General features: G+C 40.7%; 1 protein-coding gene across 5 annotated transcripts in view; it reads right to left on the reverse strand.

The window, feature by feature from the left end:
• Positions 1-17,378, reverse strand: part of Slc15a5 (solute carrier family 15 member 5) — a 90,617-nt gene that overhangs the window by 28,094 nt on the left and 45,145 nt on the right. For all 5 annotated transcript variants that reach the window (XM_034512561.2, XM_076940706.1, XM_076940709.1 and 2 more), the window contains 2 exons: positions 10,339-10,521; positions 3,976-4,107 (listed from right to left, as the gene is read on the reverse strand). In XM_034512561.2, coding sequence (XP_034368452.1) covers positions 3,976-4,107; positions 10,339-10,521 — 315 coding nt within the window. The remainder of the gene's footprint in view (positions 1-3,975; positions 4,108-10,338; positions 10,522-17,378) is intronic.

Here is a 17,378-nt window from a genome sequence, read left to right on the forward strand (position 1 = left end):
TTTATAATAAATCTGACAATAAAACTAAAATCTTCTACTATACTATGCAGATTATCAATGACAATTTAGATTTTCAATGAAATCATTCTTCAGGGAAAAAGACATTAAACAGGCAAATGGGTGGCCTACAGACTGGGAGAAGGTCTTTGGCAGCTATGTGTCTGACAGAGGGTTGATACTGAGAATGTGCGAAGACGTAAAGAAAAAAACTAAATGAGAAGACAATTCAATTAAAAACAGCTTAATGAAATGAACAGTTTGCAAAAGATGAACTACAAATGATTGAGAGACACAGGAAGAGACATTTAACCTCAGGAGCCACTGGAGAAGTGCAAATCTAAACTACGCTGAGAGTCCATCTGTCACCCTTGTCAGAATGTCACTCACCGAGAAACCGACAACGTAGACATGAAAGTGGGGATGTGGGTGTCTTAGTTATTATTATATTGCTGTGAAGAGACACAAGGACCAAGACAATCCATATATATATATATATATATATATATATATATATATATATATGACTTGCTTAAAGTTTTAGAGGTTTCATCCATTATCATCATGATAGGGGTTATGGTGGCACACATTGTGCTGGAGCAGTAGCTGAGAGCTCTCTGTTTCAATCTGAAGGCTGAGAGAAGAAGAGGAAAGAGGGAGAGGGAGAGGGAGAGGGAGAGGGGGAGGGGGAGGGGGAGGGGGAGGGGGAGGGGGAGGGGGAGGGGGAGGGGGAGAGGGAGAGGGAGAGGGAGAGGGAGAGGGAGAGGGAGAGGGAGAGGGAGAGGGAGAGGGAGAGGGAGAGGGAGAGGGAGAGGGAGAGGGAGAGGGAGAGGGAGAGGGAGAGGGAGAGGGAGAGGGAGAGGGAGAGGGAGAGGGAGAGAAGGCAGGGAGGGAGGGAAGGAGGGAGGAAGGGAGGGAGAGACTGACCTGGTGTTGGTTTCAAGGCCACACCTCTCATTTTTTTCAAATAGTGCCACACTCCCTGATGACTAATAATTCAAATATATGACCCTGTGGAGGACATTCTCATTCAAACCACCACAGTGGGCAACAAGAACTCCTGTACACTGCTAATAGGAAGAGAAATGATCCCATTTGCAGTGAATGAGCCCACTTGAAATGGAGACCAGTGTGGATGTTTATCAAAAACAAACAAACAAACAAACAAACTAAAAATAGATCAACTATGTGACCTAGGTATATTACTCCTGTGTATCTGCTTAAAGGACTCCAAACCAGCGCATCACAGAGACACTGGAACATAAATCTTTACTGGAAACTCACAATAGACAAGTTATGTAAAGAAGGCAGGTGTGCAACAGGGGAGCACATAGAGGAAATGTGGTGTTCTGCACACAGTGGTGTACTTTTCAGCCATACAGAAGAATGGACCTATGCCATCTGCAGGGAAACGTTTGCAGCTGAAGATCATCATATTAAGCAAATCAAGCTTATTAAACAAATAATATCCCCGAGAATGCACCAAAGGGAAGGGAAATGGGCAAGGAAAGGCCCTGTAGGTGCAACAGGGCTGGGGGAATAGGTGTAACACGCAAGATTGTACAGGAGGTTTTAAAAACTAATATATAAGAAGAGATGTTTGTGGGAACAACTGTGTCCAAGAATTTGACAGACCCAGTTCCTGGTGGATATTTTCGTTTCTAAATTTCTTAAGAGAGTGGAGAGCCTTTGTTTTTCATTGTGGAAAACTCATATCCTAAATATTAACTTGTGCAATGTATTACTCCTGGCAGGGGAGTGGTGTCAAAGTTTGGGTGAATGGAATGATTCAGAGTGTGACTGACTAACCAAAACCACCAATCGCTGGCTCTGAGCCAGGTTATAGGCCTCCAGCCTTGAGGAGTGGGGAGAGACTGCATCCAACAATGTTGACGGGTCAGCCAACTTTGCCTGCCTATCAGAGGCCCAGCAAAAATGGTGAGCACTTGGCACGGTGAGTGTGGGGGACTTGGAAATTCTTCAATTTTGTGATTCACCAATGAGCTGGGCAGGCACTTTGTCCTTGAAAATGAGATGTCCTCAGCTGTGGGGTCCTCTCGGGCTTCTACTTTGTGCTTTCTGTGGTTATTTGAATTTGTAGTCTTTTATAGTAAAGCAATCATCAGAAAGGCTGGAGGTTGGGGCCTGCGAGAGGGCTCGGTGGGTAAAGGCACTTGCCACTAAGCCCCAGACCCAAGTTTGATTGTCAGAGTCCACATGGTAGAGAGAGCTGAGTTCTGTAGCTGCTCCTCTAACTTTAAATAGCACACTATGGCACACGACCCACTCTCACACGTATACGCATATGCACACACACAAAATAAGTGAATAGAAAGAGAAAGTGAAGGTACCCGGCTGAGGACGTACTAGTTGACAGAATGTTTGCCTGGTGGACTGGAGGCCATGGGCTAAGACCCTGACACTGCCTAAACTGGGCATGGTGGTGAAGAGCTGTAATCCCAGTGCACCTGAAGCGTTTTAGTTGAAGGTTTAGGTGAGGCTTAAGGTTATTTATAGAATCTTGAAAAGACATACTTTCTCACAGGCAAACTGACCATCAGAGGTTAAACACTGTAACTTCTGGAGGTAAATGCTATGGGTTTGGATTTGAGTTCTTTCAGAGTCACAACAGTATTGCACATCATTCTGTGTGATGTGGGTCTTGAGACACAGTTGGTGACCCATATATGCTTTTGCTCAACCTTCTCAGATACTTAAAGGGGATCCTTGTCACCCAACCTATTAAAACTGGTAGATTTTTTCAAACCTGCTCTATTTATTGTTTTTTTCAAAAATATTTCTTTCATTTTTATTTATATGAATACACTGTAGCTGTCTTCAGACACACCAGAAGAGGGCATCAGATCCCATTACAGATGGTTGTGAGCCTCCAGGTGGCAGCTGAGAATCGAACTCAGAACGTCTGGAAGAGCAGTCAGTGCTCTTAACCACTGAGCCATCTCTCCAGTCCGTATTTATTGTTCTTGATGTCAGTGTTTCCTTAAATTACTAGGAATTTTCTAGAAGTTTGGAGGGTGCTTATTTTGCTGGTGCTGGCACCCCAATACCTCATGCAGTGCCTGGAACACTTCAGTGTTTGAATGGAGGCTTTGTTTGAATTTGTCATTGAAGGGGTTATTTTCTGTATGGTCTGAAAGCAGGTACATTGAATTTGTTTGTTTAAGAGATCACACAAATCATGCTTTTCTTTACATTGTTTGAAGCATATAACCAAAAACATTTTTTAAAAGTAGAAAAGAGTAAGTTAATGGCATTTCTCTTAAAGTAAGAAAAAGCCAGCTATGACAGAATCTAAGGAATAGTGACATTTTAAGATAATATTTTAAAATTGACAGACTTATAAATGGTAAAAGCGTTTCACTGTTACCATTAGCTATGATTTCCATGTTGCCCGCTCTTTCCACTCACAGGCCAACTTAAAACTAGAGTACTTTAACATTTCCTTCTGAATTTTCCATATTTCTTATTTCTTTGTCCAAAATTTCTACTGGGAAAAATTTCCAGATCATTTGTTAGCTACCTCATGATTTCTCCTCAGTTGAGTAGGCAATATTTGGGGTCAAGCAACAGCAAAGTAGGTCATGGGGTACCCAGCAATCCTACATGTATGCAGGTGCTAACTCTACCACATTGTCTGCAATAGCTAACCAGCGTGATTGAACATGGCCTCACCGTGAGATCTAATGCAAATATGATGACCCATTAGCTTTAAAATGCACTTTCAAAAGACAGCCAACACTGTCTCCTGGGAAGTGACATTCTGTAATTACCTCCTCCTATCAAAAGAAAAACAATTCCCAGAAATTAATGAATACGGCAAGAGTCTACTTCATATCTTAATTCTATCTTAATTGCAAAAGTGGATCAATTAAAAAATAAAAAGACTTTATGGTTTCATCTCCCAGCTCTCTGGTCTTCAGCTCAATGTATGTACGCATAGGATGAGAGAGTGCTTACCTTCTGAGATGAGATAAACCAACTCTATCAGCAGAGCACCTGTGAAACAGGCGGATCCATGGAATAGTGTCAAAAAAGTCATGGAAGTTCCTCTAAAGGTGCTTGGGATGACTCTGTGTGTTACCATGGAGACTGGGAGAACAAGAGGCCAGAATTTAGGACTTCATGTATTGTAAATCACTTTTGTAGACTATGTCCCAATGAATACTGATCATGCAAATTTACCAATGAACAAAATTCCTGGGTTGAACTTTTTTAAGGTTAGTGCACAGGCAGGTTATGATACAATTTACAGATAATGTCAGAAAATAAAACAGGACAGGATGAAACCCTGTATAGCTATCAGAATTGGGTAGTTGAGCGCCGTTATGTCATCACCAAATTTCAGCCATATTTGAATATTTCTGATACATTTGCATCAAGGTACAACCTGTTCTGGATATCACCCCTGTCTTGCAATCTCTGTCTGGGATTCCATGGCCTATGGAAAACTTGAATTTATCATAGAATATTTGCACAAGGGTTCTGGAGTTAAATAAGAATGCTTTAAGATCTTGATTTATTGGCCCTGTGATCATATACGAGTTGATTAATCAGCATCTTCCTCTTTGAAATGGCAATATTATCCTTACTCATGTACTTGGAGATGTGGTGGTACCTGATGGGCCACCTATAAGGTGATGGCTTTTAATGCTAATTTGCATGTATTAAATAAGTCTGACTACCTTTACTTTTTCTTTTTAATATTTTATTGATTGTGAGAATTTCATATGACACATAACTCCTAGATACACCCCACTTACTTACCCACCCACTCCTCCAACTTCATATCTTTTTTTATTTTTCTTTTGTTTTTTTTAGTAACTCGTGTACTCTAGTTTGTGTACTTCACATACTCCTGCATGCGACGCCATCCATGGGAGAGTGGTTGACCCACCAAGAACCACGCCTTTGAAGAAGACTGATCCTCCACTTCCCAGAAGCCACCCTGTTAGGGGTGGGGATTTCGACATGTGAACTCCTTCCCTGCTGGAATGTTGACATGTTAGATACTGGGCAGATTTTGTGCAGGCTGCCACGGCTGCCGTGAGCTCACCGGAGCAGTGGTCCTGTCGCATCCAGAAGACTCTTCCTCTCTGTCCCTCCTCAGCTTCCGGCTCTTACAATCTTTCCACCTCCTCTTCAGCAGTGGTCCCTGAGCCTTGGGAGGGATGTGACGTAGGTGTCCCGTTTGTGGCAGAGAACCCCATGGCGGCTGCTGCTCTCTGCACTTTGACCAGGTGTGAACTTTCGTGTTAAGGTTAGCTATACTTATCTTTTAAGTCAATAAAACTATTTATAAAGATCATAAACAATATTTATCCTACTGTGCAAGGCACTACCCCAAAACCATTTATATACATTGGCCATGTCCTGGTTAGCCTAAATTATTGATATACCACAGGCTAAAGTCATCTGAGAGGAGAGGCCTCAACTGAGGAATTACCTAAACCTGATTGGTCAGAAAGGGCCACTTGGTTATTAAATGATGTGGGATTTGGATGTGCTCCAAACAGTGTAGGTGCGGGCCATCCCTAAACAGATGGTTCTGGGCTGTGTGGGCAAGCTGGCAAGCACTGCCCTCTTACCTGCCATGAGCTACCACTTTGATTCTTATCGTAGTAAGCTGATCAAAATATATCTTCTCATCCCCTAAGTTGGTTTTGGTCACAGTGTTTTTGTCATAAGAAAAGAAAGGAGGCTGGAATGCTCTATTTTAGGTGAGGTAATCCAAAAGAGAGAATAGCTTCTGCATTGTCTATCTGAAATGGGTATCTCTTTTTCCCCTATCTCAGTGGAGGTGATTAGGAAAAGCCATGAGGAAATTTTTGAAAAATTAGCTGGAAGCAGTCTTTCCTGAAATTAGAAATGGATTAATTACATGTATGTATTTAATATGTAAATATAAAATATATGTAAGTGTGTAATATGTAAATATATAGGATATAGGATTATCATGGCTAATGTGTTAAATTATTCCTGTTAAAACATGTGATATTTACTCTACAGTGGTATCTGAGAGTTGCTTCAAAATTACATCAGAGTAAGGGAGAAGACATAGAAACTAGCATAGACATGAAACATTTCACCCCGAGTTGCATGTGTTGAGGCTGCAGCATGGAGACCACCTTGCTAATGTCTTCTGTTTTGATTCAGCAAATAAAAATACATAAAATGGCATTAATCATCTTAATTCTCAGTGGTTGAACTATTTGGTTTCTAAATTTTCTTTTTGTTGATATTTTGTGTTTTGAGAACTTTTCTACGGTGAGAACATAAATTAATATTAAAACTCATTTTTTAAAGAAAAGATAACAGAAAGTGGATGAACTAAGAACGCCAAACATTTCCTTGTCTTGTTGATGAGAAGAAAGGTATGTTTTTTATTGTCTCTTGAGAAATGTTCACAACTGGCTTACTTGTACTTTCTCTAGAAAAACTCTGTATTTGTCCAGCACAGAACCCCACCTCCCAACTATGGTTATCACAATTAGTGTGTATTGGTGGGCGCAGGGGCCACAGCATTTGTATGGAGACCAGAAGGCAACTTTCTGGGCTGAGTTCTTTCCTTCTCATCTTAGCACCCAGAGACTGAACTCCCATCATCGGGCTCGACAAGCACGTTCACCTGCAGAACCACCCTGCCAGTTCTTGCCCAGCACTTCAAATGAACTCACTAATAGACAATGCATATCAATGCTCTTCCCTTGCACAACATTTCTGGTTTATTTTCTGTGTGCCTCCCACTTGTCTTTATTTCTTCATCCAACAAGCATTTAGGGGAGTCCCTGTCTATGCTCCAAGAAAGCTCCTGGAAGGTGGGCATGAGAGATGAAGAGGTGTCCCTTTCTTCTCTGATTTAAGCTCCAGGAGGGCTGACAGAGGAATGCATGGAGTTACACAGGACCTTACCTGAACAAACACTGGCTGGGGATGAGGATAGTGATGCTGGGAAATAACATACTGCAAAGAAGGGCAGCTAATATTGATGGCCAGGCTCTGTAGATGCTCTGTAGTGCACAGGTCACCAACAGGACCCTGAGGCCAAGCCTTCTAGTACTTTTAGGAAGGTTCGCATGTGTGTGAAGCTCTGGAAAGAATTGATTTCAGTTGCAATGGATTTGACTCCTGACTCCTGCTCACCATCAATACTGGGAGACAAATCCTGGAAGAATAAGTGGGCTGATTCCTTTCCCTGGGAAGAAGCACAACGCAGGAGACCATGATTACTCTGCTACTTAATTATTAATCCAGTGCTTTTCTCTTGCTAGAGCTTCTGGCGCGGTGTATAATTCATGAGTGCACTTTGCCAGCTCTCTGCCTGCTGGTTAATCTTTCTTTGGTGTCGTTTTACTCATTTTTTTTTTGAAAGCCTCCAGTTCCCTTTTATAGGACTTTGCTTCTCAGGCCTTCAGATCTCCAAATCTCGGGTGCCTAATTGCATGTTCTGATCCTGTTCAACTTTAGTGATCATCAACTTACGCTTTCAGGCTCCAAGATGCTTCTTGTAGCCCATTATGGTGCAGATATTATCAACAAGTCAGCCACTACTCTAAAATAACCACCATACTAGGGAGACCCAGTAAACAGAATATTCAAAGTGCATGCAGAACGCGGTCTTTCTGCCAACGAGAACTAAAAACTTGCCTCCAGAGAGCAGCAGGCTATGGTCTGCGATGATACTTGCAGCGCGGGTGCTCGGTAGCATATGGAGACATAACCACCTTCCTGAGGCACCTGTGACTGGGAACTCATCGCTGAAAGTCTTCATTTTTTACTCTGGTTTTTCCGGAGCAGTTGAAAATGAGTTTATTGCGTTTGATGAGAAGCAGTTTAGAACATATGAAAGACCACAATCTCCCAAATGTAGCCTACACCATTAGACCTGTAGAGCGTTATACTGTCCTTATCCCGGAAGACTTCAGCCTGGAGTCTCATGATATCACATTATCCACGACTTCTCTTGAATGTTGTCAGTCATGTTCAGTATTCTCTAAGTTGACAGAATCATCTCACGCTCTCGGTCTACAGTACCACTTGTGTTAGCTCTCGGAAGCTTTACTGTCATGTAGCCCATCCTTCGATTCACCCAAATCTTGGTTTCTTATCTGTTTCCCACTGATGTCTTCCATGCATGAATTTCCAATTCATTTGCATTATAGTCACCATACCTTGAACCCATCTAGCGATAGGAGATGCTGTGGTGGCACAGTGTCCAGGCCAGCACCCATGTACATCAAGTTGTATTAAAGCATGGCCATATCCTTCATGATTCATTGTGTATGGCTTGGTATGTACTGCAATAAATAGTTGAACAACTAATATAGAGAATGGACTGCAAACTCTATCTATTGGCCACTTTACAAGGGTTTCCTGACCATGGCATGACTTAGTGACTGTGGCTGTCCTCTAATCTCCTCTGTGCATCCCTCCCACCTCCTGTCTTTCCTGCTTTCTTTCTGGTCCTCAACAACTAACAAGTTGTCAGTTCCACAATTATGATGTTTTGATAAATTTTTGTCTTGATTTCTTTCTTTCTTCCTTCCTTCCTTCCTTCCTTCCTTCCTTCCTTCCTTCCTTCCTTCCTTCTTTCTTTTCTTTTCTTTTCTTTTTTTTTTTTCGAGACAGGGTTTCTTTGTGTAGCCCTGGCTGTCCTGGAACTCACTCTGTAGACCAGGCTGGCCTGGAACTCAGAAATCCGCCTGCCTCTGACTCCCAAGTGCTGGGATTAAAGGCGTGTACCACCACTGCCTGGCTGTTGTCTCGATTTCTTTTGGGCTTTTATTATTGGTGGTAGATAAGTCAGCCGAAGAAGATACTGCTACCATTAAAACCTGGTTTGATAGTTTTTGTTTTCATTGAAATGGCTAGGAATTTCTGCCATGCAATCATTCATTGTCTTCTTGGGCAGGAAGCCCAGAGAATTTTATCTGTTTTCAAGGACTTATTTCTAGAGACAACATTAGGTTGACCATAAGTGCCAATGTGGCTGCATTTGTTCACACGTCTTGTGTATTCTTGGCTGTGTTGCACAAGGGTATTCCCATCACAAAACCTACTGAATGACTCATATGGAGTATGCAAATAAAATGTCTTAACAAAATGGAAAAGAATGTGACTATGATTAGACAAATCCCATTAATTTATTTAAACTTTTTAAGTTAATTGCTCTGGTTTCATATATGTGTGCATTGTGTGTGTGTGTGTGTGTGTGTGTGTATAAATTTATTAAATATATACATAGAGAAATTTCAAATAACACAGAGTATAAGAGACATATTAATGATTTTAGGTAAAATGTAATTATTAGAATTTTAATTTAAGATATTTATGTAAAAAATTGTGGGAAGCGGATGACATTGGATATATGAAGACAGTTACATGGACTAGAGAGATGGCTCAGTAGTTAACAGCACTGTTAGTTCTTCTAGAGGATGCAGGTTTGATTTCTGTACCACATGGTGGCTCACAGCCATTTGTAACCTTGGTTCTTGGAAATCAGATGCCCTCTTCTGGCACCCAAAGGCACTGCATGCACACAGTGCACATACATAGGCAGATATACATAGAAAATTATAACATATATTTTCTTTGGTTAAAACATGTGAAAATATTCTCAGTAAAGTGTAATGTAAGCTGACTTGCATGTAGCTATCACTTTGTGAGGAGTTGTGAGGAAGGTCAAAATTTAAGATGCGCTTCCCAGTTAATGCTGGTCAGTGTGCAGACACACAAACACGTGTATGACTACGTTGCGGGAAGTTCTCGAAATATTGTGGTACAGTATAAGGCGGCTAGTTTAATCAGTATAAGCAATCAAGATAATCTAGAAACTTCTGATATTTAATAAACATAATTTGAGCATGTCTTATGAAATACTGGTGATTACACTTAATCTAGGGTAATTTAATTTGAAGACATCGAGTTATTAGGTAAATTGCATCAAATTCTCATCTCATTTGCATGTTTATATACTCTCAGAGTCCATGAACCATGGATGGGTGCATTTGTGAGTTTGGCTGAGTTAGATGGAAGGAGGGAGTGATTATGGAGGGTGAATTTTCATATAGCAGGCTGTAGTCCATGGTCTTCCAGGTTCCTTTATGTTTACTTCTGTTTGGCCAAAAGGTCTTAGCTTTAGTCAGGTTAGTGGGTTCCTTTTCCTTTATTCAGACAGAATTAATAGTTGGTTATCAATAGAAGAACAAAGAAAATTGAGACCTTGTTTCAAATGAGGGTGAAAACAGCTTTCTTGAGCATCTTTGGGGATGCAGGCCAGGAGTGGTGCTCCCCCTCAAAGCATTCACTGATAATGATACTCACCGGCTGGGTTTACCAGGACTTCAGACACTCCAAGCAGCACATACTGTGGAATCAGATACACACAGGCCATGGAGGAAATGGGGGAAAGTTTGCCTGAAGGAGAATGCTCCTGGGGACGTTTTCTGTGTATTTCTAGGAAGCCAGCCACTGCCACAGAGGAGGCTGCACAAATGTTACCAGCAACTGCAGGGGGAAACAAAATGAAAAGAGAGCTTGGATGCACACTAAGGCACACTAATGCACACTAACCCACACTAAAGCATACTAATGCACACTAACACACAGTAATGCACACTAACACATATTAACACACACTAAGGCACACTACACACTAAGACACTCTTACACATACTAACACACACTAACACACACTAACTAGCCACAAACATTCCTCATATCTCGTCTTTTGTGTGCTTCTGCAACTGAAGTGCTGAGGTCACTCGGTTTTGCTCAGTATTCTCCTTCCTGGGCCTTAGGCTTCCTGCTTAGGCTTTTTGTTATTCTCCTGAACTGTAAGGCCCAGGAATAATGCTAGCTTTGTAAGGAAATTGTGAGGTTTACATAAACTAGTGTCCTGTTAACATTAGAAAGATCCCTGGTCACAAATAGTAATGATTTCAGAAGACACTGTAATAGATTTTAACTTTTAATCCACACATAAAGTTTTAGTTAATGGTAACTTCCCATTACTTATTATGAAACAAGGTTTCATACTGTAACCTGGGCTGGCATCTAATTGTGGAAATTCCTGTCTCAGTATCCTGAATGCAGAACCATAGATAAGTTCAAAAGATGTTTCTGATCTTTGCACATAAAAGAGAGTTGAAGACTAGAAAGTGCTAATGAAAAAGGTGAAGAAGGGGTGGGCAGAGGGCTTAGCATTTGCCATGAAAGCAATGACCCCAGGTTTGAGTCCCCAGAATCCCCTGAAAAGCAGAACATGGTCATGTGTAAGTGTGTCCCCAGCATTTGAGGTAACAGACAGACACTATGAGCTCATTGGTTTCCCAGCCTAGACAACATGATTCAACAGACTTCAAACAATAAGCCAACAAGCTTCTGATTCAGAAAGATCCAACCCATTTCAGTTTTCTTCACAGCCAAGTAATATTCCAAGTTGTAGAGTACTACATTTTCATTATCCATTCAGGACTCGAAGGACATGCAAGAAGTTTTCATTTTCTGGATATAGTGGACAGGAGAAGGACTGAAATAGCTGAGAAAGTATATCTGCAGCAGGGTCCAGAGTCCTTTGGGGTGTTTGCCAAGGTGTGGCCTAGCATATGGTTATATGGGCGATTAATCTTTAACTTTTTGGGGATTCTTCATATCGATTACTATATTGTCTGTCCCATTGGCAATAATTGTTTCCCCCTTCCTCCAACCACACCAGTATTTTTTGTCTTTTTGTGAATTTAAAAAATTTGTTTTATTTATTTATTTATTTTTTAAATTTTAAGTAGGGTCTGTTTTCTTCAGGCCTGCAGCCCCAGAGAAGCAATCTGAGCTCCAGTAGATGGCCCCACAATCTATACAAGCATCACTAAGTGGACTCTGGGTTTAAACAGAAGATCACATGAAGTTTGGACTGAAAAGTTGTGATCTGGTTTAGAGGAAGAATTGAAGGAAAACTCATGCAGTGTACACATGTGTGAAATTCTTCAGCAATGCAACCAATGAAATACAGATTGACTGACTAAGCAACATGACAAATATCTGTGGCCTCCACATGTACATGCATGGGTGTGGACTTGACCACACACAGATGTACATGCTCCACACACATATACATACTATACATATACATTTATATATGCATACCACACACATATATGCCACACAATACACATACATACAAAACACATACGTACAACACAACAAACATACAACATACATACTATACACATACATATGCATACCACACACACACATATACACATTTCTCATAGTTCCATTTCTACCATAAAGGACAGCTGAGAACTCATGTTCCTGTTCTTCCTCTGATGAGGGACTAGGGATGATTGTCCATATTTACACAGGTGACCTTAGACTTGGGGTGGAAGGATGAGTGTGAAAATTAGGATTCTGCACAGCAAGCCTCTTCATCATTCATACCTTACTATGAGCATTAGGGGTTTTCTGAAAGCAAGACATAGAATGAGTTTTCTCTCCATAACTGAAACCCCTGCCACTCCCCATCTACTGTCTTTTTGGGGGGTGAGGATCCCCACATTTCAATGAGATTTGATATGCACACACTCTGTTCACAGCACTGAGTGTCAGTAGTTTTACTCTGTTTAGTCATACATTTCAGAAGAGTAGATCAAAAACCAGAAAGTAAAGGAGAAATTAAAGCAACAGAACTCAACCAATCAACCACTAGCCAGAAAAATGACCAACTAGCAGCCAAGAAACCAATCAACTAACCAACCAGTTTCCTAATCACTTAGCCAACTAACCAGTCCATCAACTGACCAACCAACCAAGCAGACAAAAATCTCAGGATTATAGATATTTGAAGAAAGAATTTTGAGATACAAAATGAATTATCCTAGAAATGTTCAGCATCTTGTCCACAGGAATTAAAAACTGAAATATGGACAAAATGGAAGGAAGGATGAGGTTTTTTTTTTTTTTTTTTAAATAGACACAAGCCAGACATTATTCAGAAAGTGGGAGACCTTGGAACAATCAGCCCTAAACAGGACATCGCTATCAGTCCTTTCCCTTGGGGATCTGGGAACTCTGTGAAAAATGAGACAGAAAGGATGTACAGCCCACAGAAATGGAGGACTCCAAGTAGCAAGGCCCTCTACATCAGCATGATCAAAGCTCGTATGAACTCACAGACGAGGCAGCATGCATACACGCCCTACACAGGTCTGCACCTGGTGTATACATTATGGCTTCTAGTTTAATGATTTTATGGGATTCCTGAGTGCAAGAATGAGCAGATCTTTGATTTTTGTGCCTTTTTTTGGCTCTTTTTTTTCTGTTGTTTGTCTTGTCCACTTCTAGTGTGATGGAATTTATCATATTTTGTTTTTATTATTGTCCCGTAGAAGCCTGTTTTTTTCTCTTTCTAATGAGATACAGAAAGGGGATGGGATCCAGATGTGAGGGGAGATAGAGAGGAATTGGGAGGTGTAGGGGAACCATAATCAGGATATACTATGTGAGAAGAAAACCTATTTTCAATAAAAGAAAGTGAGAAGTGATAATAGATTTTTTTTTTCCGATTGAGTTTCTGATTGAGTTTGAAACTGAATCAACTGCACAGTGATTGAACAGTTCTTCACCGAGATGGAATAATATGCAGTTTTAAAACATCTATGAAAAGCCTTCTTTGTTAGGAGGTCAACTCATAAAAATAGGAATGAGCATCCAGTTGATTTCCCATTGTAATTTGCAGCTTGAAGACATGGCTCAGCGGTAGAACATATGCTTAGTGCGTGTGGGGTCTTGGTTCAGACCCACCACACAGAGGTACTTGTTTTAGAGTTTGACTTCTAGGAGTGTCTTCTGGGATGCGGTTCATGTTAAGTAATCCAGACAGAAATTACATACATTGGGTATTGAGTATCACTTGGTCTGTAGCACACCACCCAGACCTCACCTCAACTCAGAGGGGGAGCAGGGTTGTTAGTTCTTAGATGGGAGACCGCCACTTGTTCTGTCAAAAGGTTTATAATTTGTCTGAGAAAGTTTGTTGTGTGTCTGCCAATTTGTTAGACTGGGTCTGTGGTTTGGGTTTTCTGTAATGGCTAGTTAGTAATAAATGTACTTCCTGCAAGCCAAAAAGCAAAATTAAGAAAACTCAAGCATGTGTTTAACAAGAGAAGAAAATTCTTTACAAGCTTTTAATGAATCACATTTAAAATAACAACCTGGGAGGGAATTGTGTAGCTTCACTCAGCTGGGGCTCAAAGTTAACATTTTGAAATGTTCATGTGTGCATGTATCGCTCAGCTTCCATGTCTAAAGGCAGATGTGGGGCCAGATGTGGTCCAGGGCTACAGTGAGTTGCTTGCTTGGTCATCCGGGTTTGCTGGTTTGGGATTTTATCTTTATAACAAACAGTGAGTTTTCACTAGGACACTTCTACTGCTACACACACCTGCATGGAATCTTAGAAAGCCCTCCTGGAACTTCCCCTGCCCTTGGTGCTTCACTGTGTGGCTATCTGTGCTGTTGGTGTCACTGAGAGCTTGTTAGCTATGGAGGCTTGCGGGCACACACCCAACAACAGAAGCAAAACCACACCAAAACCATACCCTCAGATGGTGCCTATCCATGGTAAACCCTGAGGCACTCTTCGTTAGCATAGAGTAATACCTGACCGATCTGGTGCAATCCAACCTGGTCCCACTCCAGGTAAATTTTGGCAAAAGACACATTTAATTCAATGTTTCCAATGCGCCACTTAACTCTGCTATAGCAAACACCTGAAAAATGGTCATTTGTAAAGAGCAGGGTTTCATTTTCTCAGTTTTACAGCTTAGAAAGTCCACTATCAGGGCTCAGTACGTTCGCTTGCTTGGTGCAGGCTGCTGTTCGATCTGAGGTGGTGCCTCAAATGTTAGTTACATCCTCTGAAGAGGATGAATGCTGTGATGTCACAGGGTATATGTCATAGGGCAAAAGGGACAAAGTTCTTCCATCCGGTCCTTTTTTTAAGGGGATGGAATTCCATTATGTCTCAGTTACTGCTCACCTTGCAAACACCCCAATATTGTCTCATTGAGGACTAAATTTCAGTGTGACTTCCAGAGAGGATGAGCTCATTTAAACTGTAACACACATTACTTAGATGATCTGGGACACAAAGGATCTAAAAGCCTGTGTTTGCTGCTTCAGGCTTAGGCCAGTGAAAAATGACTTAAAAGACTCAAAGTTTGATTCCAATCTAAGCTTAATCTACTTCATTACATTTTTTTTTTTTAAACTTGGGTGAGATCACAACATAACCAGAGCAGAGTGTCATTGATCAGAGTGTGCACATTTTAAAGTTCCTGTAGATCTGTATTTATAAGATTGAGCACACGGTTCCAGAGGAGATATCAAATAATATATGCTGTAATATTGGCTGTGTGACTGTGGACAAACCTATAAGCATCTCAAAGTTCTCATAATTTAAATTATTGCCTCACCATGTAACACTTTCAAAATTAGAACACAATGAAATATAAGAAAGTTGGAATTCATTCCGGAGTTAACCCTTCATTTGCTGTTATATATTGAAGCAAAAATCTATTAATAAATAATGGCCATATCATTTTTAAGGTATTGGTTAACTTTATCCACTAGGAGGACTGTGGAGTGTCTGTGGGTAGTCTGATGTTTATGTCTGACATTTCATAATTTTCATAGCTGTAAAACTCTATTGAAAGGTTAGCACACTCTCCTCAGATCGTTCATTTAGCAGTCTTCCAGAAACAGGATATGAACTTGGCAACGACTTCATTATCATGTGTTTGCTGCCTTTGGAGAAGATACTTCCACTATTAAAATGGTGTGTGTTGGGGCTAGAGAGATGGCTCAGCACTTAACAGTACTCTGGGATCTGGGTTTGATTCCGAGCACCAACATGGCGGCTCACAACCTTCTGTTCCAGGGAATCTGATGTCCTCTTCTGGCCTTCAAGGGTGTTGTTGCATGCATGTGGTATGTGAAAAATAAACTCTCAAAAACTGGCTGTGTTTTTAAACTTTTACTGGTTTTGCTAATGTCTGCCTCTTTGTTTAGGTGGAACCGCCCTCCCGGACTGCACTGGTTTTTTTTTTGGACCACTGATCTCATTTCAAGAGATGGGCCTCAGTCTCTCTAATTTTTGAATGTGGAACAGATCATTCATTTAACAAGATCATGTGCAAGCATTACTCTCTATGAGGCATCAACTATTGCTTTAGATGGTCCATCTACTTCACTCCAAACTTAATTCCTTCACTCCAAACTTAATTCTGATTTTATGTTAGTATTAAGACCTGAGGGTATTAATGTGCCTCTGTTAAACAAATGAACAACTAAGAAGACTAACCACTACAGATGACTACAAAAGAGACTCTTTTACCTGTTTTCCCTGTTCGTTCTATTATATATTTTCCAATGGGCATATAGTATTTTTCTTGAGAAAAATGATCAGTTTGAAAACCTTAAGGAAAACAGTAATCCCAGCCAGGCATAGCTTCTCTTGCCTGTATTTCCAGTGCTCGTGGCTGAGACAGGAGGACTGCCACAAGTCAAGGACATCCAGGACTGTAATAGCATGCACTTGTTTAAAAGTGGAAGAGAAAAAAGGAAGGAAAAAGATTAATCTTGTCAGAGCTAAACGTACTTTCAGTTAAAGTGACTAGAGCCAGGACTTTGATTTTAAGCTATCATTCCCTTTCTAACCTAATGGGAACATCATGTGACATTCAATTATATGACATACTGGAGGGTACTACTTAGGCATAAAGGGACCAACACTTTGCTGAACTGTATTACAACCAACTTTCGGTACAGTCAGAATTTGCAGGTTATTTTAGAGTAGATCTTACTTTAGCACTTGAATATTTTTTGTCTGACTACATTCTAACTTGGAAGGTACCTCAAAGCCTAGAGAATCTCGTGGTCAGGCTTTGCATGGGACTTGTCAGCAATCCTAATCGTGCTCATTTTAATCAGATTGATACTGGGATGCGTCAGCACTTGCTCCTGAGTGGTACAGGTTACAGAAATGGAATGTATGTAGTGAATGCAAAGGAGAGAAGTACGCACAGTGTGAACAACTTTCCATCATGAAAGTCTGAATCAAAAATATGACTAGGTATGACAGGTAGTATTACCAGCTTTAGAATTTTGGTAAATTAAGGTCGACTTTTAAATAGATGCATCTAAGCATACATAATATTAAGGAGTATAATCTAGAAATACTGTGAACACATGAAGCTTTTGCCTGGTATAGCTCTGGAAGGTATAGAAGTGGGTTTTTTGTTTGTTTGTTTGTTTGTTTTATGTTTTTTGTTTTTCTGCTGCTGTTGTTTGTTTGTCTTGATGCT

Source organism: Arvicanthis niloticus, chromosome 9, assembly GCF_011762505.2.
Source record: "Arvicanthis niloticus isolate mArvNil1 chromosome 9, mArvNil1.pat.X, whole genome shotgun sequence".
Taxonomy (NCBI): Eukaryota; Metazoa; Chordata; class Mammalia; order Rodentia; family Muridae; genus Arvicanthis; species Arvicanthis niloticus.